The sequence below is a fragment of the Carica papaya genome, chromosome 7 (genome assembly GCF_054855325.1).
Source record: "Carica papaya isolate Zhongbai chromosome 7, ASM5485532v1, whole genome shotgun sequence".
Lineage (NCBI taxonomy): Eukaryota > Viridiplantae > Streptophyta > Magnoliopsida > Brassicales > Caricaceae > Carica > Carica papaya.
The window spans coordinates 1127344-1151368 of NC_142315.1; the positions used below are offsets into that span (position 1 = coordinate 1127344).

General features: G+C 34.5%; 1 protein-coding gene across 1 annotated transcript; it reads right to left on the minus strand.

Annotated features, from left to right (window-relative positions):
- Window positions 1-1168: 1168 nt before the first annotated feature.
- CDS2 (cytidinediphosphate diacylglycerol synthase 2) lies at window positions 1169-14966 on the minus strand. The gene is made up of 12 exons (XM_088207275.1): window positions 14807-14966; window positions 12047-12196; window positions 7145-7398; window positions 6829-6980; window positions 6564-6705; window positions 6221-6377; window positions 5719-5766; window positions 5536-5622; window positions 3672-3800; window positions 3305-3361; window positions 1855-1938; window positions 1169-1480 (listed from the first exon to the last, which is right to left on the minus strand). The coding sequence occupies exons 2-12, from the start codon at window positions 12119-12121 to the stop codon at window positions 1391-1393; spliced, it is 1275 nt and encodes a 424-aa protein (XP_088063401.1). The 5' UTR covers window positions 12122-12196; window positions 14807-14966; the 3' UTR covers window positions 1169-1390.
- Window positions 14967-24025: the final 9059 nt, after the last annotated feature.

Below are 24025 nucleotides of genomic sequence, written 5' to 3' on the forward strand. Positions count from 1 at the left end.
TCTAATAAGAGAAATTTAGCTGCCGTAGAATATTTCTTTTTGTTCATAAATGAAATAGGTCGTAGAGATTTAACTTTACTTAATTTTTATAATACCGACAATAAACTACTATTAAACTAAGCGTTACAGGTCAACTATATAGTTATGTAATCGAATATTGATGCTTCCTATTCCTACCGAGTGTAATTGTATTAGTTTAAGAAAGCAGATGATGGTTATATAGCCTTTTGATTTCTAGATCTGATCCATTGGTCTATCAAAAAACTCAGGCTTGAATGAATCCTAGATCCAGTTTGATCAAAACACATGGCGTTTGTCTTGTTCCTTGAATTTGTTTAGGCGATCTAATTCTCAATGTCTAATTGCTCCGACATTACTCGCTGTCTTTCCCGACTGTTAATTGCCCAAAAGAGTAGACGTGTGTGTGAATACGAGAGACGCAATTTGAACCCATCGGGTTCATTAAATCCATCGTCTTTAAGTTTAAGAACTTGGTTAATAGATGTTGAATTGCCGGCGAATTTTGATCTTAGAATTTTTGACGAGTACATCGAGGTATTTAAAACTTTTAAGCACAGTTATAATTGCTAATATTTTAAAGAAGTAAACCATCTTTTTAAGGTAAAGAAATTGAATGTCAGATTTGGAACTTTCAAATATTGTTTTAGAAAGACCATAAATTTACTTTCTAATCGCAAGTCAGACATGACACCCCGTACGTCCTTTATCGTTGGAAAAAAAAAAAGTATGCAATACGTACACCAAAATTAAAGGCACCCACTTGGAAGTTCATAAAGATTTAACTCGATACAAATATGTGTATATATATACATATATATTATATAGATTCACGAATGTGGAATATCGTTCGTGCTTTGTCTGTGATAGAAAACAAATAAGCTTGTTACAGATAGCACGAGATTCCCAAGGGATTAAGCTTTTGATACATTCTTAAATTCCTCGTGCTAACACATCATTACAAATAATGGATTTAGTACAAGTAACCGATGTTCCAAAGCCTACATAGACACGACGAAATGATAGTCTACATTCAAAACGGAGCGTAGTCACCATCGTGCAAACTTTCTATGATGCCCCGTTAGACGCCTGTAGTTTTATCCTTGTTTTTTACCGTATTGATCATGCATAAATGGAGAGGCAATACACATGCATAAATGGAGAGGCAATACACTCCATTGACAGTTTTGTGTTAAGTTTAAATTTCGTTAACATGCACTGTACAGAGTAATGCTCAATAAAAGAATGCATCCACCATATACAAATAGTTTGGCTTTCATTTCTAGGTCACCGTGCATCCTTCATGCCTTAAATAAGGGAAGATTACATAATACAGAGTTGGATATATGGGGGGGGGGGGGGGGGGGGCGGTCTATGAATGTCCAATCACTCTCTCCTGCAACATTTGCCCAAGCTTGGCAAATAGAGCTTGCTGCTCCTCAAAAGGAAGGTTTGTTAATATCTGATAAATAAAATACCATCAGTAAGATGTTTTCACTTGTTCAATCATCAAGTTAAAAACACCTTTATTTTTTTATTTTTTTATTTTAAAGCGAATTTCGGATATTTCTGGAATAAATTCCAAAATGATGTGGGATTTACTTGTAAACTCACACTTAGTATAAATAAGAAATATGTGAATTATATTGTCATTTGAATATAAATGAAATTTCAGATGGAAGTGAAACAAAATATTCTAATTCCTATCAAAATTGACAAAATTTAACTAATTGTTTTCATTTTTAATATCACTCGTGTCATCTTCTAGTTAAAATAAATGTGAAAATTTGTAAATAAATTGCAAACAAAATGGATTTAGGACTCAAAATGATTTACCTGGTCCAAGATCATTTCAACTGAGATGCTTTGTGGCTCAATGAACGATTGATGGTAGATGTATGCAAAGACAGCCATGACCATCTATACCAAGAAACCATGTTAGGAGAAGTTCAAAGAAACTGATGCAGCATTCTTGCAGAAACAGGCAAATGTAGGATGGTATTTTATAAACAGATGTGAATGTTTGAGAAGAGTAGATTACTTAAATATGCAATTTTTGGACTTAGACACTCTCTCAAGGACCAGGTAATTTAGCATATGCTATTATTATTATTTTTTGAGATCAGAAATTTAGCATGTGTTAATCATGCATCTATTTCTCTTCGCTCTACTTTCCTTTTTTAATCTTGTGTGGAAAGCTACATATTGCTAGAGTTCCATAACAAACTGATCGTTCTGAATGACACTGACATTCCTTTTTATTCAGTTCCCATCCTATTCCAACTAGAATTGATGATAGCCTGAATACATACATTTAAGTGCCCTTATTTCCACCTTAAATTTCTGGATGCTAGAATTTCTATTCCTACTTAACTATATATCAGGACTAATTAACATCTTAGTATCAAAATCCAAGAGGAGTTGAGGGTGCATTAAACATAAGAAACAATTTTATGCTTACATATATAAAAACTAATCGGAAATCCTAACATCAAGAAATACAAGCTAAGGTACCTTAAATAAAAAAATTAACGTTAAATCCTAGCATCAAGTATTTCAATGAAGGGGCTGAGGTACTTTAAGCATAAAAAATTGATGCTATAATTATCTAAGAAAAATATGAAAATTAGTAGTTAGAATTAGATAGTCAAATGACACCTTATAGTCAAGCACTTCTATCTGATTTTTGGCTTTACTACCTTCCGCATATATACCAATCATACAACTCCCCTCAAGAAACATTTGTGGGAGCAAAGCCACATACTCTCCTTTCTTTTTTTTCTTTTTAACACAATACTTCTCATAGCTGATTTCAGTAACGACCTGATTATTTTGGATGACACCGAGATTCGATTTGATTCATTTCCCACTCTATTCTTTTTACTTATTGCTTAACATATCTTTACATGTTGGAATGACTTTATCATTCCATATTTGAATCACTTTCACCCTAGCTTAAATTCCTAGAGGATAAAATTCTAGTCTCTACTCTAGGTGAAAGTAATTCAAACATGAAAATTGATGAGCTCAACTTAAATGTGATCACATGCTATTAATTAGTCAAAAAGGTATGCAATTAATTAACCCAAACATGTCATGCATGCTAAATTGATCGTATGACCCGCTGGTTCCATTAACCACCAAGTGTAATATATGATAAATGATTCTAAAGATTTTTTGTCTTATCAGTTTCCACATTTCTCAGAATAAGAAAAAGAATGCACTAATGGACTGGGGAGACAAGGAATTGGTAAGAATGGAGTTAAGATGAATTTTTTTGTGTTACCTGGCAATCCATTCTATCTGTAATTCCACCATGTCCAGGAATACTATCACCAAAATCCTGTGGATAGGTTAAAAGAAGTTATATGATAACATAAACCTAACAAAACAATTTATATTTGCATCTTTACAACTAACACTGTAGTTAATTTCTCATTCAATTTCTACTTCTAATTCCCATATTAGCCTTAACATGTATTCTTAGAACATAATTTACCGTGTTTGGATTACCATCATTGAGAAATTAATGTGAGGTTGTTGATGATTAAAACTCAACAAATTATGTTTTAGTTATGCATCGCAAGACTAATATAAATGTTACAGTTAGATAGGAAATGAAGTGCAAACTAAGACTAATGATAGATACGAACCTTGACTTTAAAAGCTCTTTTAAAGCCGCTCGCAAAAAAGCCTCCAAAAGGTGCTATTATTGATGCAAACAAACCAAGACAGAGAGCATGCCACTGAACTGGCAGAACAGATAACTCTTTCCAAGGAAACTGCATCATTTAGAAGAAGATCAAAACACAACTCAGGGTTCTTAAACCAATTATAGGGTTATGTTTGGAGTATTTCCAACTAAATTGCATAAGAAAGTTTTTTAGGAACGAGTTCTTGTCTTTGGAATAAATCATGAATATAAAAAATATATTATGAAATTCACTGCATTTTCTCTAGTGCAGTTACACGTTGTTGATTTCATACTCCTCCGGTAGAGTCAACAAGGAAAAAGTGAATTGTCTTGTCTTACTGCCTTTCAAGACGTTCACTGAATCCTTCACAATGTTTTGGTGGCAGGTACTAGTACATCGAAGCCTTAGAGAGAGCCGCTAGACCCCAGACAAAAACGCCGTTACGAAGCGCCATCAGCCCAGGTCAGGCGACCCGAAAGGACCAGACATAAACCACCTGCTAAAGCAAACGGTAAATAAGACAAGCGGTAAAGGTGACAAGTAAGGGATACAGGATGGATTTGTCCAGGGTGTGTGAACCTCCTTATATATTCAGCCACATGTTTCAAGCGGGTGTGAAAGGATTTTTTGGCCTCGGTTATTCTTCTATGAAATCTCGATTCTGAAATGGAATGATTGATAGAATCGAGGCTCCCCTGAATAAGTATAAGACCCCGTGATTCCCCAAACCAGCTCCTGGCCCTACCCGGCGGAACCGGCCGGAGGTATTCGGCATGGGCGGGAAGGGCAGCTGAAGGGTAGTTTTTTGGTAGCCTTTTATTTAGAGGTATATATTTACAACTTTTCATTAAATCCAGCATAATCATCTTAAAACTCCAATAAAGTTTGAAATATATTGTTCTAGTTCCATTTTGAATCCATTTGGAATTAAATTTTCGGATTTGGAACAACTCCAAATATAAATTTCCATATGAATTTTGACATTCTTTTTTGTAATTCATTTGTTCCACACACACTCTAACCATTATATGTAAAACAGATTTATTTTAATTACAACCGCAGAAGAATCTCTGACCAAAACTAAGGATCAAGATCATATAATCTATTCAGAAGACAAAAGAAACAAAGAGTTCTAAGATGCCTGAATATTGAGACCATCGATCTGAATTTGTATTCATGCACTAATATGCTTGTTGTTCATAAAGAGTTTTGAAAGATGACTAATAGTAAGCTTTTCTGAAGGGGTAATTATATTTCCCTAACTAAAGTTGTTAGGAAGGTCAATATAATGCAGGCATAATCAAAGTTTCCCTTCTTATAAGGTTGATGGTAACTGAAACTGCCATTAGATTACTGGACTAAACTCAACATATTATCAACCACAATTAAATGAAACAGTCTTGATCAATTTACAAGAAGTATGAAAAAAATGAGCCCCTAATCTCTTCGTATTTGTATACATGTCATGCATAACCCTAAATAAGTTAAGCAGAGGAAAAAAATCCTCTGCGAGGCGCTATGACACATCTATAGAAGTCATAGTATTAGAAGGAACATGTGCAGTTCAAAAAAAAGGTCGTCTAAAAAACAAATAAACAAGACAAAAAGAATATAAACTCAAAGTGCACACTCATCATTTTTTTGGTGGTGAACATAGCACTAGATACTATAGAGACTTTATCCACATAATCCACAAATTGTAGCAACAGAAGGATTGAAGGACAAGCAACCAACTCCCATTTCAAATCAATGTCTACTGTTTCAGAAGGAATTTTTTTTCCTTCAGTATCTAACGGTATCTATAAATTCAGATGCAGCTTACCCAATCTGGAAGCCAAGCTGGTAAAGTAAAGGGCTCAGGTTTAAACAATGGCCCAGGATCACAATAAAGCCAACCAGTTGATAAATCCTGCATGTGGTATCCTCAGGAAAGTGAATATAAGTTTCTTCAAAACTTAACTATACATTTCAGCACAAATTATATACAATTGAAAAAATAGCCTACCTTCCTTGGACATGTCAGCCACTGGAAACGGCCCATGATATTTGCAAGCTGCAAAAAACATGCATGAAGACCATTACTATAAATACCACAATGCATGAAAAGTTGCCTGAAGACCATTTCTCACCATCTACCTTACCACAACCTTTACTATCAAAACAAACTTAGCATCTATTACTTCGGAATGGACTAACTCATGTAAAAAATAAGCAGAAATTAGAAATTTACTTATCAAGAGATGTCCAAGGAAAGAATTTAAGGTGTTTAAAAGAGTGATATTAGCATCACAATCAGAGCTTTCTTTATACATAACAGGTGCAGATCACCCTTCAAAAAACTAAACCAAATCACGAGATCAAACATTGGATCGTTGAGATAAAAGCACATCACCCGAAATGCATTATCATAGCAAAAGGGTTTTCCAAGGCTTACTGCAAGGTCAAAATATGCAATTTTTTAGAAGGATCCATTTACAGGCAACAAATATGAAGGGAACTAAACTCACCACAAATGCAGAGATGATTGTGGTAACAGATGCCCCAATAAATCCCTCCCATGTTTTCTTAGGGGATAATTTGATCAATGGTGTTCGTCCAAAGAAGAAACCAAAAATATAAGCAAAAATGTCATTGATAACTATAAGTGATGCTGGAAGAAGAAACCTGCAAACAAATTGTCAAAGAAAAACATGAGAATTCCAGAGATTGATAATCAAGACAGTTAAGACACAAGAAGGATTCAATATAAGAAAGAACTTGAACCACTGATTCACAGGACTAGAGTATTTTGTAAAAAAACAGTCAATGCACACAAACATATATGACTTCTGCGTGCAAAAGACCCGTTACCAGAAAATTCCTTCAAAGATGTTGGCCACAGTGAACGAGGACTGTGTAAACACCACAATTAGAATCATATGTGTCCATGCATATTGGCCAAATTGATACTTGTACATCTTCTTCTTTAATGTTAGAATGAACCACACAAAACCTACAAATCATACAAAGATAACAACACTAATCAGGAGCCACAAGTTGTATAACATCCTCCTTATAACAAGAAAACATGATAGATGGTCAAAATAAAGGATGAACATGAAACAGCATAATTAACCTGCGATGTACAAGAAGTAACAGATAGCCATATGATATTTGATAAGACTGCTAACTAGCTGATATAAGAATTTGTCCGAGGTTACAGTATTGACTAGCCGTTGACTGAGAATGCGCCCGTATACAAACAGCATGGCAGTGAAGAAGAAGTGCCTGTGCATGGAAATTTTTAATGAGTATGTTTAAATATATGCAATTTCAAACCATTTGTAGCAGAGCACCAAAGAGCACTCTCAATGTACCAGCGTACCTCCTGCCCTCCCTCAACCTGCTAACCAAAACAAAAATAAAAACCAGCAAACAGCCAAATTTCTTACCAATTTAATAGCCTAAACCCAGGAAGATGCCTATCTTCATGCGCTTTTCTTAAAAGATTGAACAGCTCTTTTGCCATAAATATTTGAATGACTACCACCATGGCTGTAATGTAGAGATGGCCCATGTAGACAATTAGTGCAAAACCCCCAATCATCCAGACAGTCGAGCATGTTCGAATCCACATTGACCTATATTTGTTACGATCATCAACAAGCAGGTGATTTCCATTTGCTTTGGTAGCCTCTGGACTAACCTGAAAACCCGTGTGATTCATTAGAAATTTTTTTAAAAAATATTTAATCCTTAAATTTTAAGCTTTCTCATAGGTAATTATATTATTTTTCCCAGCCTTCATCACAAAATCCCCCAACTACAAACAAGAAACTAATACCTCTAGAAATAAAGAAACTATCAACTTAAAGAGTTCTATAAGGTAGGGTAACTACCGAACAACATGTGTGTAAACTTCATAATAATTTCACTCAGTGAATCTTGACTTCATTTATGATGTGTATTCATATAATAATTACAAGGGAGCCTCAGAGGCGGAACTCATTTAACTATAAAATCTGAAACTTGTTATAGAACTACCAGAATGTAATATATTCTATCTCCCCCCTCAATTTGAGCATGGAAGCATGCAAAGAAGATTAGCTCTTAATAAGTGAAAACGTCTTGACGTAAGGCCTTTGATGAAGATGTCCGCCAATTGTTTTGACTTGGGAAATGAAAAACATTGAGTTCAACGAATTGGACTTTTCACAGATGAAGAGAATATCCAACTTAACATGTTCTGAACTGGCATGTTAAAATGGATTTTAATGCATGTATCTAGCTCTGATATTGTCACACCAACAGGTAGGTTAGCTTCAAAAGAGAATATGTACCTCATGGAGTTAAATTTTAGATCAAGTTGAATTAGTTGCCGCAGAGACTATTGCACGATACTCCGTTTTAGAACTATAATAGGAAACAGTGAATTGTTTCTTAGCACTCCATGAGGGTAAAATACAATACCCGATTACAGAGCATAGGCTGTCTGGACATCCACCCCAACTAGCATCAGAGTAGCAAATGAGCATGTGAGAAGAGTTAAGGTACAATTGAAGCCATGACTTATAGTGCCTTGATCATATCTATAAATGCATTTAATGAGTTGGCGACGATCCTCCTATAGATCATGTAAATTGACATGCTTGATTGACAGCAAAGCAGAGGTCTGTGCTAGTAAAAATCAGGTACAATAATGCCTCCACTAAGTGCGTTATGGAGTAGGATAAGAAAAGGAGGACTAGTACCTTTGGGCAACTGACCCTTTTTTAAAAAAAATAAAATGTGTAAAAAGTAGTTCAATAATCAACATTAAAAGGGTATCAACCCGTATTAAAAGTATTACGTATTTACTAAAATATCAATGAGATCCCCTAAATCATCCATAAAGTATAGAAGATGACCCAATAACAAAAAGTAAGTGTCTAAAACCATTTATCCTTAATCAAGCCAAAATTATTAACAACATCTATCCCTTCAAAAGCTCTTCTATTCCTCTCATTCCAAACAGCCCAAAAGATAGTGAATGAAATGAGGTCCACTTGTTTCCTCCTCCACTCATACTCTTCCATGCGCAGATTTCATCTCTAACTGAGCTAGCTATTACCCAAATGATTCCTGAAAGCCTATACACCATAGTCCAAAGCTTGTACACCACCGGATACCAGAGAAACACATGGTTACAAGTCTCCTCGACCCTTTTACAAAGATAACATGCATTCACCATTATCTTGCCCCACCTCATTAATTTGTTTATTTTTAGGATGCATTTCCTACCAGCCTCCCACGCGAAAATGATACCTAGTGTGGAACTTTAACCTTCCAAATATGTCTAAATAGGAACCTAGTGCTCCCGTCTTCAAACTAAGTCAAATGCTTATAACAAGATTTGACAGAGAAGGACCCGTTAGTATTGAGACACCTTATAGGATTATCATTGCTACCATCCATGGTCACGAGAGAGAAGGTGCTCAATAGTTTTTCATACTTATAGATCTCCAATCATTGAGATTTCTCTATACTGTAGCCTATAATACCTTTACTTGAAGGAATTACCGATCAAGATGTCTTCTTGTTGTACTATAGCAAAAGCTGAGGGACTTGATCTTTGAGGGATCCACATTCCAACCAGGGGTTCTTTCACAATTAGACTCTGTCTTTGTTGTCTACATTCCACCTGATACATACCTGGAATTCGGCACCGCCCTTACCAATTCTCTTCCATAAACCTTCCCACGCAGTCTTGAAATAGCTCTTGTAAACCACCCTCTCTCATATGTACCGAATTTTGCCCTACTATCACCCTCCTCTAAAGCACACCTTCTTTCATAAACCTTCACAGCCACTTGCCCTGTAAGGCCAGTTCATCTCCACCAAGGACCGTAACCCTAGACCACCAAGAGATAGTGGCTTCTTGATTTCCTCTCATGTCACCAAATGGTATCTTCTTCTTTCCTCCGAATCATCCAATAAGAATATGCTTTGAATAGCTTCTCTCCACACTCACCGGGATAATCAAAAAAGGACATATAGTAAATGGGTCAAAGTTGATATGTGACAAGATTGCTTTGCAATTTTTCAAGACCAATTCCCCTACAATAATTCATGAGCATATTTGGATTGCTTTAGAAAAAGATCTTCTCTGTAATGAATGACTTTGATACCTAAAAATTAGTATAAAGTATCAAGATCATTTTAGTAAGTTTACTTTTGAGCTTTAGAAAAATAGTTGTTGATGTACTTTGAGATGAGGCGATGAGGATTCTGTCATCCAAATGAGAACAGCCATATCATGAGTACTTCGATAAAGGAAGATGGAGTTGTTTGCCTTGCTGCCATTAAAACCAAGGGAGACAACACAAGCTGCAAACTCTTGATAACAAGCCTATTGAAGGGCTTGCTTGCTGTGAGGGCCTAATGCCATTTGCAAATGCAATCAGGATACTCAAGATTTTCAAAACCCTGCAGTTTATGCATCTTCTTCGATGTAGCTATTCAATAACACATTTTTCATGTCTAGTTGATGAATTGGCCACAGACTAGACAACAGGAGATAAGATGAAAAGAATTGAAACTGGCTTAACAATTGCTCTTTATGTCTCATCATAATCAACTCATGCACGTTGCTTGAAACCTTGTGCTAATAACCTGGCTTTTGAGTTATTCAAGAGTAGTATATGGCTTGTTTTGACTCCAAAATACTCATTTGGATCCCACAATGTTAACTTTAGGGAAGAAGGAACTACTGAGCAAGTTCTATTTTTCATTAAGGCATTACATATTTCTGCCTATGTTTTGAACCGCTAGCAATCTATTGCAATGTCACATGAAACATCCTTTAAGAGACTGTTCAACCAACATCCAGATTTTTCTCACATATGTATTTGATTGTAGGTGTTTTCCAAACTTATCGGTCATAATATCCCATAACTATCACCTGAATTTGACTGCAGATGTTATCACATGGATCAAGAAAGTTACATTCTTGAGCTCAGTTCCATTTCAAGAGGAAATAGTCCCAGTTTTCAACTCCAACTCCTGGTTAGTCTCTCTTGGCTGCATCTCCTGAATTTTCTCTTCCCTTTTTCATGACTCCTTACCCATTATATCACCAACTCTTACTCTTATATTCAGACCCAAACCTCTCTTAAATGCACCTTATCCAATTTCATCATCTAATCCCTTAACTTCTGCAGTCTCTTCAAATTTCAAACAAACCAATGCAATCTCAATGTTATCTCCCACTCAAAAGTCCAAGTCAATAATCACTTACCACTGCCAAAAACTCAAACACATATCTCACCTCAGGCTGTCAGGTTTCCATCTGCCTCTCTGCCAACCTCATCTCAACCATCATTTTGAAAATCCAAAATTAAAATCGCCAGCTCCTGCACATCTTCCTCTCCCTCTTTGCTATCCTTATCTCACCCAAGCACTCTTCTTTAAAGTCAAAATCCTCATCCAACATCATCAGCTCCAAACAGATTGAGATAAGGGAATCATATAAAATACTAAGTTTTTGGAGGTAAACATCTAAGAAGAGGCCATTTTTCAGGGTGTTGTACAACTCATTTTTTAGATGGAGCAGTTGAGTGCTTGATCATAAAAAGTTTTTCAATCCCTCGCCATTCCTGACGGGCATTTAATGTTTTATCTGGTTTGAGTAAACTATGTAGGATGTCAAAAGACACAGTGGCTTGAATTCAAGAGAGGACTAAGGAATCAACTTGTTTCCATAGAAGGGCATCCGGGTTAGGTTGTTCCTTACCTGCTTCATCTATATTAGTTAATGGAGGACAGGCTTGCGCCCTCAATGTGGACATCATATAATTAACCTTGAATAGACAGGAATGACAAGGACTTCCATACAAGGAAGTTGGTAAAATTTAGAGTTTCACTGACATAATTTCTTATTCAAAACTCCAAAGAAAGGGTAAGAATTTTTAGAAGGAATAGAGGACAAGGATGGCAGAGATCATTTTGAGAGAAAGCTCTAATACCATGTAAACTATTAAAATCAACTTCACTCGATGAATCTTGACTTCATTTCTGACGTATATTTATACAAAAGTTGTTAGGGAGACTCCACCTTGAGGTGGAACTCATTAAAATATAGAATCTGAAATATTAATACAGAACTAACAGAATTTAGATATATTCTATTAATGTAGTTACCATGAGCTGAAGTTGAGAATTTTTTTGCTAATTGAATAGAAAAATTATAGTGTTTACTTGAGTTGGTGCCTCAGTTAAATAGAACACAGATTTGAACAAACAGCCCCCAAGACATGATAGTTATCATTGCATGAAACAGGAACCATGAAACAAACATCAAAATTAAAGTGAGCAACCTCATTAGAGCGTTTACGATGCCGAAGCCGAGCAGTAGGTGTTGATGGGGTGCTGGAGTTATTCTCCCTTTGCATGGCTCTCTAACTTTATTCTTTTACTCAATATAGGAGACCACAAACACATATATGCCACCAAGTTCAGAGAAACAGCTGCCCAACAAATCAAATCACACAAATGATCAATTATAGTAGCAACATCTCAAATAGGTGGAATATCAAAAAGGATCTTTTTTGTTGGGGAAAGGGGGATTTAAAAACGTAAACATAAAATCCAAAGTAGAGTTAGTTAATGTATCATCTTATGCTCAAATTTTATCACAAAATGCATCTGTACTTTAATGAAAAGAAGAATCTCTCCATCTTAATTGGTATTTTTCACGAAAAGCAAACATGAGATAACAAATGCAATTTTTCACTAAGATTTCTAATAATTGTTATGAATTCAAATTCATTATGTTTCGCCTCTTCTATAGAGAAAGACGATCAAACAATTCCCAAACGATCTTAAAAAGCAATCACGCTCCAAAAATCTCAATATCGTATTCGTTTAGAAGAAAAAACAAAATTGCATTTTCATTATGGTCTTATAGAATGATAATTACTTAAATACATCTGTATCGCTAGAAAAGCCAAAGGGCTAACAAATCAGGTTTTTCTACAATTCCTTGAAAAGCGTTTGGATAACATCCTTTTTCGAATGGGTATAGCCCTGACTATTCCTCAAACCCGCCAATTAGTTAACCATAGACATATTTTAATTAAGGGTCATTTAGTAGGTATACAAGTTATTGCTACAAACTCCGAGATACTATTACAGTGAAGGACGAACAAAAATCTAGAGTTTTGATTTAAAGTTTTCTTGATTCATCCACCCATGAGGTATTGCCAAACCATTTGACTCTTTACACATTCCAATATGAATGCTTAGTCAATCAAATAATAGACAAAAAATGGATCGATTTGAACATAAATGAATTACTTGTTGTAGAATATTATTTTCGTCAAACTTGAAACTAACTTAACGAAAATAAGAAAACAAGAGTTTAAGAAAATGAAAAGGTCGAAAATGGAGCCCTAGTTAAATTTGAGGATTTTTACTACATGATTTGCGGTATAGACCTGTGCAAAGATTTTGGTCAAAAGACACCAACTAAGATACTAACTAATTTTTTTCTAAATAAAATGTATAAACTGTAATATTCACAACGTACCAAGATGGTATCACTCATTTATAAAAAAATTTACAATTTTGCTAATATATCTATGACATTCCCAAAATTCTCCACCATATAAATGTTATGCCCCAAACTCAAAGATCCGAAAAAATAAAACCATCTATCCTTGATCTTAGGTATCTTACCATCAATACCCTCAAAAGGCTTATTGTTCTTTTCTTTCCATAACACCCAAATAATAGTAAGTAGAATAAGCTTTACACATTTCCTTTTTATACATAACCCTTCCCAAACCCAAATTTCATCCCTTACCGAATGAGAGCAGCAGAATGCTGTTAAAAGTCAATGAAGCAGGTACTATATGTGTAACATAAATTCTATTAATTGCTGCATTGATCCAGCTCTTTTACATAGAAGATGATGTACAAGTTTCTTTCTTCCTTCCATCTTACTGACCAACCAGATGTACCATGGATCATGATGTCCTTTTCCCCCACAGTATTCTTTTCAACATTCTATTGTTATTTTAATTATCTTAAACAAAGAACATTTTTCCTAATCATATGCTTATTTATCATCTAAATGTGAAAACAATGACAACCAACATATTTAAGCCCCATATCCATCTTTCTCCCTCACAATGATCACATGCTTACATAAGCAGTGCAAAAGTCTTTTCAACTGGGAAAAAGGGCACTGCATAATATGGGAAGTTTGTGATTGCCACTGGTTCGGAATTGGGATTCCTGCTCGAGTCAGTTTCCTAATGAGTATACAGCACTCCAACAAGAGGGTGTACCAAAAAACTAAGTTATTGACAACTTTCATCTTTGTTTTTCTCTAAGCTCGTAAGGTTAAAAAAAAAACCTGTCTCTCGAACACACAAGAGGTCTGCACATAAGACTTGCGTTGCAACAGTATGCGACAACCTTGTACTTACTAATCCAATTATCCAATTCCATGACTCCCTGCTTCCCAATCCAACTTAAAACATACATGAAAAAGCAAGTAAAGTTTCTTTTCTATTAAAGGACAATTCCTCAAGCTGAAAAATGGCCTACAATTGCAACTCTTACCAAATATAGAAAAAACCTCATTTACAACAGAAAAATGAAACCTAGAAGCAATTAATTCCAAAAGAAACATAATCCATCAGAAAACCTCTTATTAAGAACCTTCTACACCTTCTATTCTTCAGCTCTTTGACTTACATTTTCCAAAGTCCAAGCTCCGATTCCACTCTCCACTAACAAAGTTCTCAAACAATTAAACTTCGGTTCACGCTCAATCTCTTCCATTAACCGCGCACAAACTAAAAACTCAATCAAACTAGGAAACGGAACTTAAAGCCAAAAAATCCAAAAAGACTATTTCACCAATTAAAATCTCGGAGAAAATCAACATTTCAGAGCAGAGAACCAGAATTTAACTATCCAAAACCGTTATAACTAACAGAAGGTCGTTACATCCAAATCTGAATCAGATAACAAACCATTTTCTGAAGAAAAAAGATCGATGATAAGCAGAGACATAGATATACAGCTATAAGTACACACATATATATACTTAGACAGAGAATGAAAACCTGCTCTGCGACTTCACTTGCAGCGAGAAAATCGCAAGCCGCAAAAGTAAAGAGAGATAGATAGAGGGAGGGGGAGGGGGAGGGGGGAGAGGGAGAGAGAGTGCGAATAATAGAAGGTGAGGAAGCAAAGCAAGGCCGAAGAGAGTCTCTTCGTTGCTAATTTTTTGGAGCGACCAAAAAGAAATAGATTTTTAAAAAAAAATGGAATTGGTTAGTCGGTTTTCAAAGGGAGATTCTAAAGAGACAGGTCGGTGACAATTTTAAAATTCCCTGTGCTTTCGTGGTTCCACGTGTGGAGAAAAGGTCACGGAGAGAAATTCTTGGTATTTAGCTTTTTACCCCTCTAAATACTAAAATATCAAGTAATACCCCCTAAAGAATATTTTATGATTTTTCGCTCCCGAATTTAGAATGTGCTACGAGTATATTATCGAAACGGGGATGAAATATTAATCGATTATGATTCTAGTTCTAAATTTCGGGTATTCATAATTTAATTTTAAGTATTTTAATTTTATTTTAAAGATATTTTGAACAAATTTTAATATCGAATTTTGTAATTTAAAAATATTTTTATAACTACCGAACGAGTAAAATAAATATTCATTTGATAAAAATTAAAGTCAGAATCTGTTTTTGATAACTTCAAGTATAAAAACTACAACTTGTGTTTTTCTAATAAAATATGATTTTTAATTTAGTTTTAGTTAAATAATTTTCTTTTTTTGAAAAAATATAAGGTTCAGTAAATTTTTTTTAAATATAAATGAATTTCATGTATGTATACTGTAACGGTCCCGTAATTTCAAAAGGAAATACATATAATAATTTGAGTGCGGAAGCGAAATAAAAAAATTAAGATTAATATCCTTTACACAATAACTTAAAAGTACTAAATAATATCATAGAACAAGTTCTCTAAAGGAAATACGATAAATAAAAAAAAAATAAATGAAATTATAAAGTATTTAGCATCTACTCGACGTCTTCTTATGGATCGGTCTCGAGAACCAGATCCTCCTGATCTGAAATGGTTAAATAATGACATCACACTATATCACCGTCACAGAAGTAAAGGTTGGTAGAAAACTGAAAACAACCAATGGAGTACAAATTTTAAACCAATACAATTATTTAAAATAAAATCACTTACTCTTTTTTCTTACAATTGGGAAACCTATGAAAACAACCTATAAAGACAATAACATCATACATATCACAATTTCATGCATAATCAGTAACATAAAATGCATCATAAACCCGTATTCATTAAAATAAAATAAAATAATAATAATAAAATTAAAAAGAAATATTTGAGCGTTACATATACTAACATGTACTACATATGTATCTTATACGTTATGTATATATATGTATATTTATTTTTTGAAAATATATATGTATAATATTTCACAATGGCTGTCGTTATTCCAATATATATATATATATATATATATATATATAAAACAACATAGAGAATGGTGTTTGTATTTGTATAGTTGACTAGACACCCACTAAATTGATGTCAAATGTTATCAAAGATATTGAGGGAAAATCTGAACAAGATTCCAAATTTCACATCTCAATCTCTCACACGAAAAATACCCAATGAAGGATGCTGCAGGAACCTCCATTCTTGAGCAATTTTGGTATCAGATGCCCCTTTCTTTTTCAGGGTTATTTTCGCAAATTTCAGAAATATATTATATAATTTAAATCCAAATTTAATTAATTACATAAGTTAACAAGGTCGGTCAATTAAGCTTAATTAAGCTTTCGTTTAGTGTCCTAATTATGGTTTTAAGTGCTAATTAGCAAAAAATGACATGAGTGTTAAACAAGAAAGATTTAGAAGACCTCCCTAATTGTTTTCTTCTTCTTTTTTTTTTTTTTCTCGAGAAAACGACATTAATTAGTTTATGTAGTTTAATAGTTCGTTGTCAATTTTATAGAGTAGATAGTCACCGAGTTATACTTATATTGTTATACTTATATTATATATCATATATTTAAGGTATAATACCTCATACCCGAACACAATTAATAATTTTTTAATTCAAATTATTGACTTTTGAAAATTAAAATTAATAGTAATATCAACTTGAACTTTTATATAAAATTCAATTCGAATTATTAATGTTATCGTTAAAATAATATATTACGATCACAAATTATAATTCAAATACCCATGTAATCTAAAATCTAAAATCACGTACGTCTGAAATTAACTAATTAGTACACACTCTGTTACTATTTATAATATTCTAAAATTATTTGTAATATTAATTTTAATTTTTATATAAAATTTAATTCAAATTATTAATATCATCGTTTTTTAACACGTTACAGTCATAAATTATAATTTAAATACTCACGTAATCTAAATTTACGTTTGTTTAGAATTAATTAATTACTATTTATAATAATACCCTAAATTCAATCACCATTATCTAACAATTTTTAGACATAAATTATTATTTTTTGAAACTTTAATATGAAATTATTGGTAGAGTGTCATTTAAACTTTTCTATGGAGTTAAGTAATAACATATGTATATATATATGTATATGTATATGTATATATTTTGTGTAAAAGTATAAAACAAAAGGTAGCAACATATATTTATATATGGATATTTCTCAAAATTTACATGCACATACCGATAGTAGTGGTGTTAAGATAAAAATCGTGGGTCATGTTATCAATTAGTGAACAATGTTCTTGGCATGTTATATATTTACATAAATATATATATATATATATGTGTATGTAAGTATGCTAGAAGAGAAAAATCTTAAAATTTGAGAACCAAATTGTGAAAAAAGATCCGGACATCAACAAAATAATATAAGGTTTAATTTGTTTAATAATTTGGTAGAATTCATTAATTGATAATTGATTGTATATATACACTACATATATATATATATATACATATTAATAGAAGTCAGAGGTGGGAAAAAAAGAGGGAATGAATTTTATAATTAGAGAGCACGTGGGAAAGCACATGAATGGATCAAACCTGGCACTGTGAAAAGTTGAGATACAATTTCAAATTTCATATTGAGAATACAATGAATATTTATTTTATAATAGATATATAATATAAAGCAGTATGTATATATATATATATATATGTATATATATACATATATATATATATTAATTTAGCTGAAAATATCTAACTGGCCCATTATAGAGAATATTTCAAAGGGACTGACATTTTTCTCTAATTGAAAATTTGTTGATTTGGTACGCAATCCAAGAGCTTTAAAGCATTATCTTTATATAGATCTACTTGCATTGAATTGCACATACACATACATACATACATATATATATATATATATATAAGCACACACACACACACACACAAACATATGTAAGCAGCTTTAAATTTATAGTGATCTTGTGATTCCCATATGGCATATGCCTTTATTGAATTTCAAAGTCTTAAAGTTATGCATTATTAATAATATAACTTTATATTAAATTTTTAATATTTAAAAAATATGAATATTAATTTATATACATACATATGATGACTGTTAATGAATTTGTCATGTAACAATATATTAAATATGCGAAATCCGATGTAATATGTATAATAGTTTGAACGTTTGTATTCGATTTGTTACAATATGAAATTTAATATATATAAAATATTTTAAATTTTAATTATTATATATATATATATGTATATATATAAATTTTCGAAGTCAAATAGTGGAGAGATGATATATGGATTCTTTTATCAACCTTGATTGAGCCCATAATGCAACCAAATATACTCTTGTACATAATTTTGAAAGGCCCATTTTTATTGAAGCCTTGATTTTTTTTTTAAAAAAAATCTAAATTTCCTTTTTTAAATTTCTTATTTAAATAAAAAATTGTAAATAAATTCGATAAATAAAATTTATTCAATTCAAACATATGCAACTAACAATATGAATATAATTTATACGACCCGAAAACTTCAAATGAAAAAAATTATAAATTTAGTGCGGAAGCGAAATAAATAATTAGAATTTATATTCTTTACACAATAATTCAGATTTTCTAATAGAGATACAGAAATGACCATTGCAAAAGGAATAACAAAAAATTAAAGAAATAACTGGAAAATAAATAACTGGGCATCCTACTCGCAATCCTCTTGTGGATCGGAATCTGGATCTTGGTTCTCTTGATCTGAAATGGTTAATGAAAGAATGAGTTACACTAACCCAGTAAAAATATCACGCTACTCACCGATACAGAAATGAAGGTCGGTAGAAATAATAAAAATAATTAATGAAACTCTTAATTTAAGTAAATTTGTTTATCATAAATAAAATCATTTACCGCATACTTACCATAGCGAGATTTTCAAAAACAACTTATAGAGTTAATAACATAATACATATCATAATTTCATATGAAATCAGTCGGAACAACAACCTTATCTTTTATCAGTCTACTGGTATCCATGTGATTCATTGGGATATCCCCACTACGCGCGAACTTTTTTTTTAATATTTTCCATTAATGGACCGTCCCCATACCTCGTCCGCTATAAGCGCCAAAAGATATCATCCCTCAATACCCCATCCGGTATGAAGGTGAAACAGGCCATCCTCATACCCCGTCCGGTATGAGCGCCAAATTACTAATCATCGATACTCCGTCCAGTATGAGGCAACATTTATGATAGGGTTTCCTATGTACCCGATTCGTCTACAATCTCTCAGGATATGGAGTAACGCTGCCGTTCATGTAACACCCAAAATAATTTTTTCTATTTTATTTTTTTTGATGTAATTTAATTTAAATTAATTTTTGTGAATATAAAAATATTAATAATGATAAAATTAGGTAAAAATATTATTTGGATTTAATTGAAATTGATTTTGGAAAAAAGGGGTGAAAATTTGTATTCTGGGGGTATTTTTGAAAAGAAATTCGAAAATCGGGGGTCAAAACGTAATTTAGAAAAATTGTGCCCCGTCAGCAGCCACGTCAGCGGCCCAGTCAGCAGCCCTGGCCAACCAGGACCTGTCGCGTGGCAAGGCCACGCCGACCCGGGAACGGGCCACGTGGGTGATCCGCGTGCGCGCGATCGGACGGCCCAGATGCGTTCCCGCGCGCACGGACGACCCAGATCAAGCGTGCGCACGGACGGCCCAGATGCACGCGCACGGACGGCCAAGATGCACGCGCACGGACAGTCCAGATTTAATCGCGATGGACGGCTCAGATTTAATCCAAATTAAATCGCGATCGAACGACTCAGATTAAATCAAGATGGACGGCTGTGATTAAAAGGCAAAGGGTATAAATAAACCCCCCACACCTGACCACAAAAACCCTAGCCGCCAGCCCTCGCCGGAGAAGACGAACCAGACGCTGGAGGAGCCGGCCACCGCCACCCGCCGTCGCACCGGGGAGTTTTTCGACCGCCGATCGAGGTAAATTTCATACCCCTGGCTCGTTTTTCAATGCTGAGTTCCCTTGTGGCCAAATCAGAGCCAAACTCCCGGACAAACGGCCGAAAAACATGACCGAAACCCAGCGGCGCCGCCGCGCCCCTCTTCGGTTTTTGCCTCCAATGAGGCCCTTCCCGGCCTCCGTTTGATACAATTTTTATATCACCGTGATCACCATTCTTTTCTCTACAGGTTGATCGAAGCCAAATCACCAAAACACGAACCACACCGGAGAGCCGCCGCACCTGAGAGCACCGCCGCCGGTAAGCTTCGGTTTTTCGTAATTTTTTGGCCCCCCGAGGGCCCTACTGTTGTTTTATCGCAGAGACCGATGTAAGTGTGGCTAAATTCGGCCGAAAACGACTGAAAACGGCCAACCCGAGGTGAATCGCCGCTGCAAGCGGCGACGCAGTTGCTAGAGCACGGCGGAGCCGCCGTGTCGGAATTGCGATATTGGCCAAAAGGGGCCCTAGGTCTGATTCTGAGATTTTTGGGACACGTGCAGGTACCGGTAGCGTGTTTCAGTTTTTCGAAAAAAAATTCAGGAAATTTAGGGATAACCCGCAGGCGCTCGGAAAAGCCTATTTCGGGTCCTGAAAACAAGTAAGGACCCCTCACCCTATTTCCTATCACGGTATTAAAGTTTAATAAATGATAAAACGGTATTTCATGAATCAATAGATGTGTAAAATTGTTTAAGGTCGCTAATGGAGCCCGAGTCTGGTGTGTTTGTCGGTCAGCTGTTGTTTGGCCTATTTTACAGTTTTAAATGCAGTATGAGGTCTGATGTTTTCATTTCATAGTTTCGTGTACATATATCACTGTTTTATTGATTATGAGTTGAATGACTGAGAACCCGATGTTGTGTGTTGTCTTGTTTGGCATAAATTACTGGTTTGCTGGTTTGTGTGTGATTTGATGATGCTGACTGAGGAAAAAGAGAATAAAAGGTTATGTAAATTGATAATTGTATAATGTGGTCAGCCTGACTAAATATCCTGAGAGATGGTGGACGGACCGGGTCCGTAGGGAATCCTACCGGGATTGTAGTCTCTCATACCGGACGGGTTATGGAGACCTTATGTGTTTTGGTGCCCATACCGGACGGGGTATGGAGACCTTATGTGTTTTGGTGCCCATACCGGACGGGGTATGGGGACAGCTCGTTTCACCCTCATACCGGACGGGGTATTGAGGTTTATGATTTTGGCGCCCATACCGGACGGGGTATAGGGACGGCCCTGGAATCTGATTACAAATGTTAAGGGTTCACGGGTAGCGGGACCCCTATGGATCCCCATGGATACTAGTAGGCTGGTAAATGAGGAAAATATGTTGTGTAATGATTGAAATGCAAAGACATGGTAAGTATTATGTTATATAGTTCATATGATTTCATGATGATGATAATGTCATTGCTTTCGTACGTTGTTTTATGAACTTCACCGAGGTAAGTGGACAGTAAAGAATTTTATTATTGATAAAAGAAGTTGTTATAAATTATGCTCCATTGGTCTTTTTGTGTTTTCTACCCACATTTACCTCCGTGGCGGTGAGATAGTGTGATGTCTTTACTGGGCTGGTGTAGCTCATTCCTTATTGAACCATTTCAGATCAGGGAGACATTGTTCCCGAGCCCATTCCGCAGGAAGACGGCGAAGGGGACGCCTAAAGACTCCGTAGTTATATTTATAGTTTTTATTTTCGAGTTTCTCTCTTAATTAGTTTGAAATTTCATATTTTGAGTACATTTTGGTTATTGTGTAAGGGATGTTAGTCAAAATTTTTATCACGCTTTCGCATTTGACATTTAATATATATATTTCATTTAAATTTCCGGGGCCGTTACAATTCATCCATTCATTTAATCAAATAATTTTCTGTTTACCTTTAATTTTTAGTTTATCAATTTAAACGTAATCACATAAAATAAGCAGTACATGCATCAAGGAACAAAATCGTATCATCATACAAATTCCAACGTATTATGATGCACTCAAAAAATTATAAAATTAAGCAACTAGTTAAACATAACAAATAATAATAAATAACTGATTCCGACTCTATTAGTAACCTGTAATTAATTATGAATATTTTTTAAGTTTCACAAAATACAATATTATTTAAAATTAAACTTCAATTTCATAACATGAAATAAGGTGAGAGATTCTTAATCAAATTGATGTCTGAATACTAAGCTCTTGACTGCGCCTATTGGCAGTCCTCAGATTCCTTGAATTTTTATTTGGGGATTAAAACGTGCTTCAAGTACCTAAAAATACTCCGAAAAATTTAAAATCAGTGTTAGAAGCCATTTTTGGCCAATTCTGAAATTCTGGTACGGCGACTCCGTCATGCTCACGTGATGGCACCGCTGTTCGCGGTGACGGTTTGCCTCAGGTCGGCTGTTTTTGGTTGGTGGCCAGTTTTTTACCAATCCTTAAGAGAAAACACTTAAGGAGCCTCAGTTGGTCGAAAAAAGTCGAAAAATCGAAACTTACCGATGCTTTGGTCAACTTGTAGAGAAAGGAATTGTGATTACAATGGTAAAAAAATTACTGAAATAGGAATCCAGAAGAGTCTTATCAGAGACGATTTTTACTTTTTTTTCGCAGCGGCGCTATCGGACTTTACTCGTAGTTTTCAACCAATCCGCTGGTCATTTTGCTTCGATTTTGTCATTAGGGTATTTAAAATAGAATTTTGAGCAAATAATTTTTTTTTTACCTCTTCAGTTGGAAGTGGCTCTGGCATTGCGGTGGGTGGCAGTCGGCTCCCTTCCCGGTGACTGGGTCTTCTTCTCCGGGTGGAGGGGGGGGGGTCTGGCAGCTAGGGTTTAGGATTTGGTGTGAAGAGAGTTATTTATATCCGTCTCCTTTTAATCTGAATCGATCATCGCGTTTGATCTGAACCGTCTAATCACGTTTAAATAGGAAGTGAATCTGGGTCGTTTATCGAGATTTGATCTAAATCATCTAATCGCGTTTAAATAAGAAGTGGATCTGGATCGTTCATCGCGTTTAATCGTGATGGTCCGATCGCATCTGAGGAGGGAACGAACCCAGATCGTCAGTGCGTGCGGGAACAAATTCGGACCGTTCGATACCGGGCACGCGGATCGCTAGCATGGCCTCCCGCATGGCACCGCATCAGAGTCCTTTGCCACACGACGCGCTCCAGTTCATCGGGGCTGCTGATTGGACATTCTACTTGGCACAATTTTCTTAAATTATATTTTGACCATTCAATTTTCGATTTTTTTTTTCAAAAATACCATCAGAATCTAAATTTTTAACTATTTTTTCCAAAATTATTTTCAATTTCATCCCCCTTTAATTTTTTTTATTTTTACAAAAATTTAAAAAAATTATAAAATTATATTTATTCATTAATTTTAATTATAATTAAAATTAATTAAAGGTATTACAATACATATACATATACATAGATATGAATAGTCTATATTATTAGCCTTAAATAATCTCGGTGACTCGATTTGGAAAAACTTATTATCTATATTATTTCAAATTAGTCTTTTATTAAGTCATAAAAATCTCGAAAAAGAAACAACTAATAAGAAAAATAATTGCATATATGTATACATATACATGTGTGACAATATTAAGTTTATTTTTCTGAAGTTTAACTGACCACCAGAACGTTGTCGTTTTCCCTAAAAACAACAACAAGATTCTAAGTAATAGGATTATCCAAGGAGGTTTTTGTTCTTATTCATCAAAACTTTCTCAT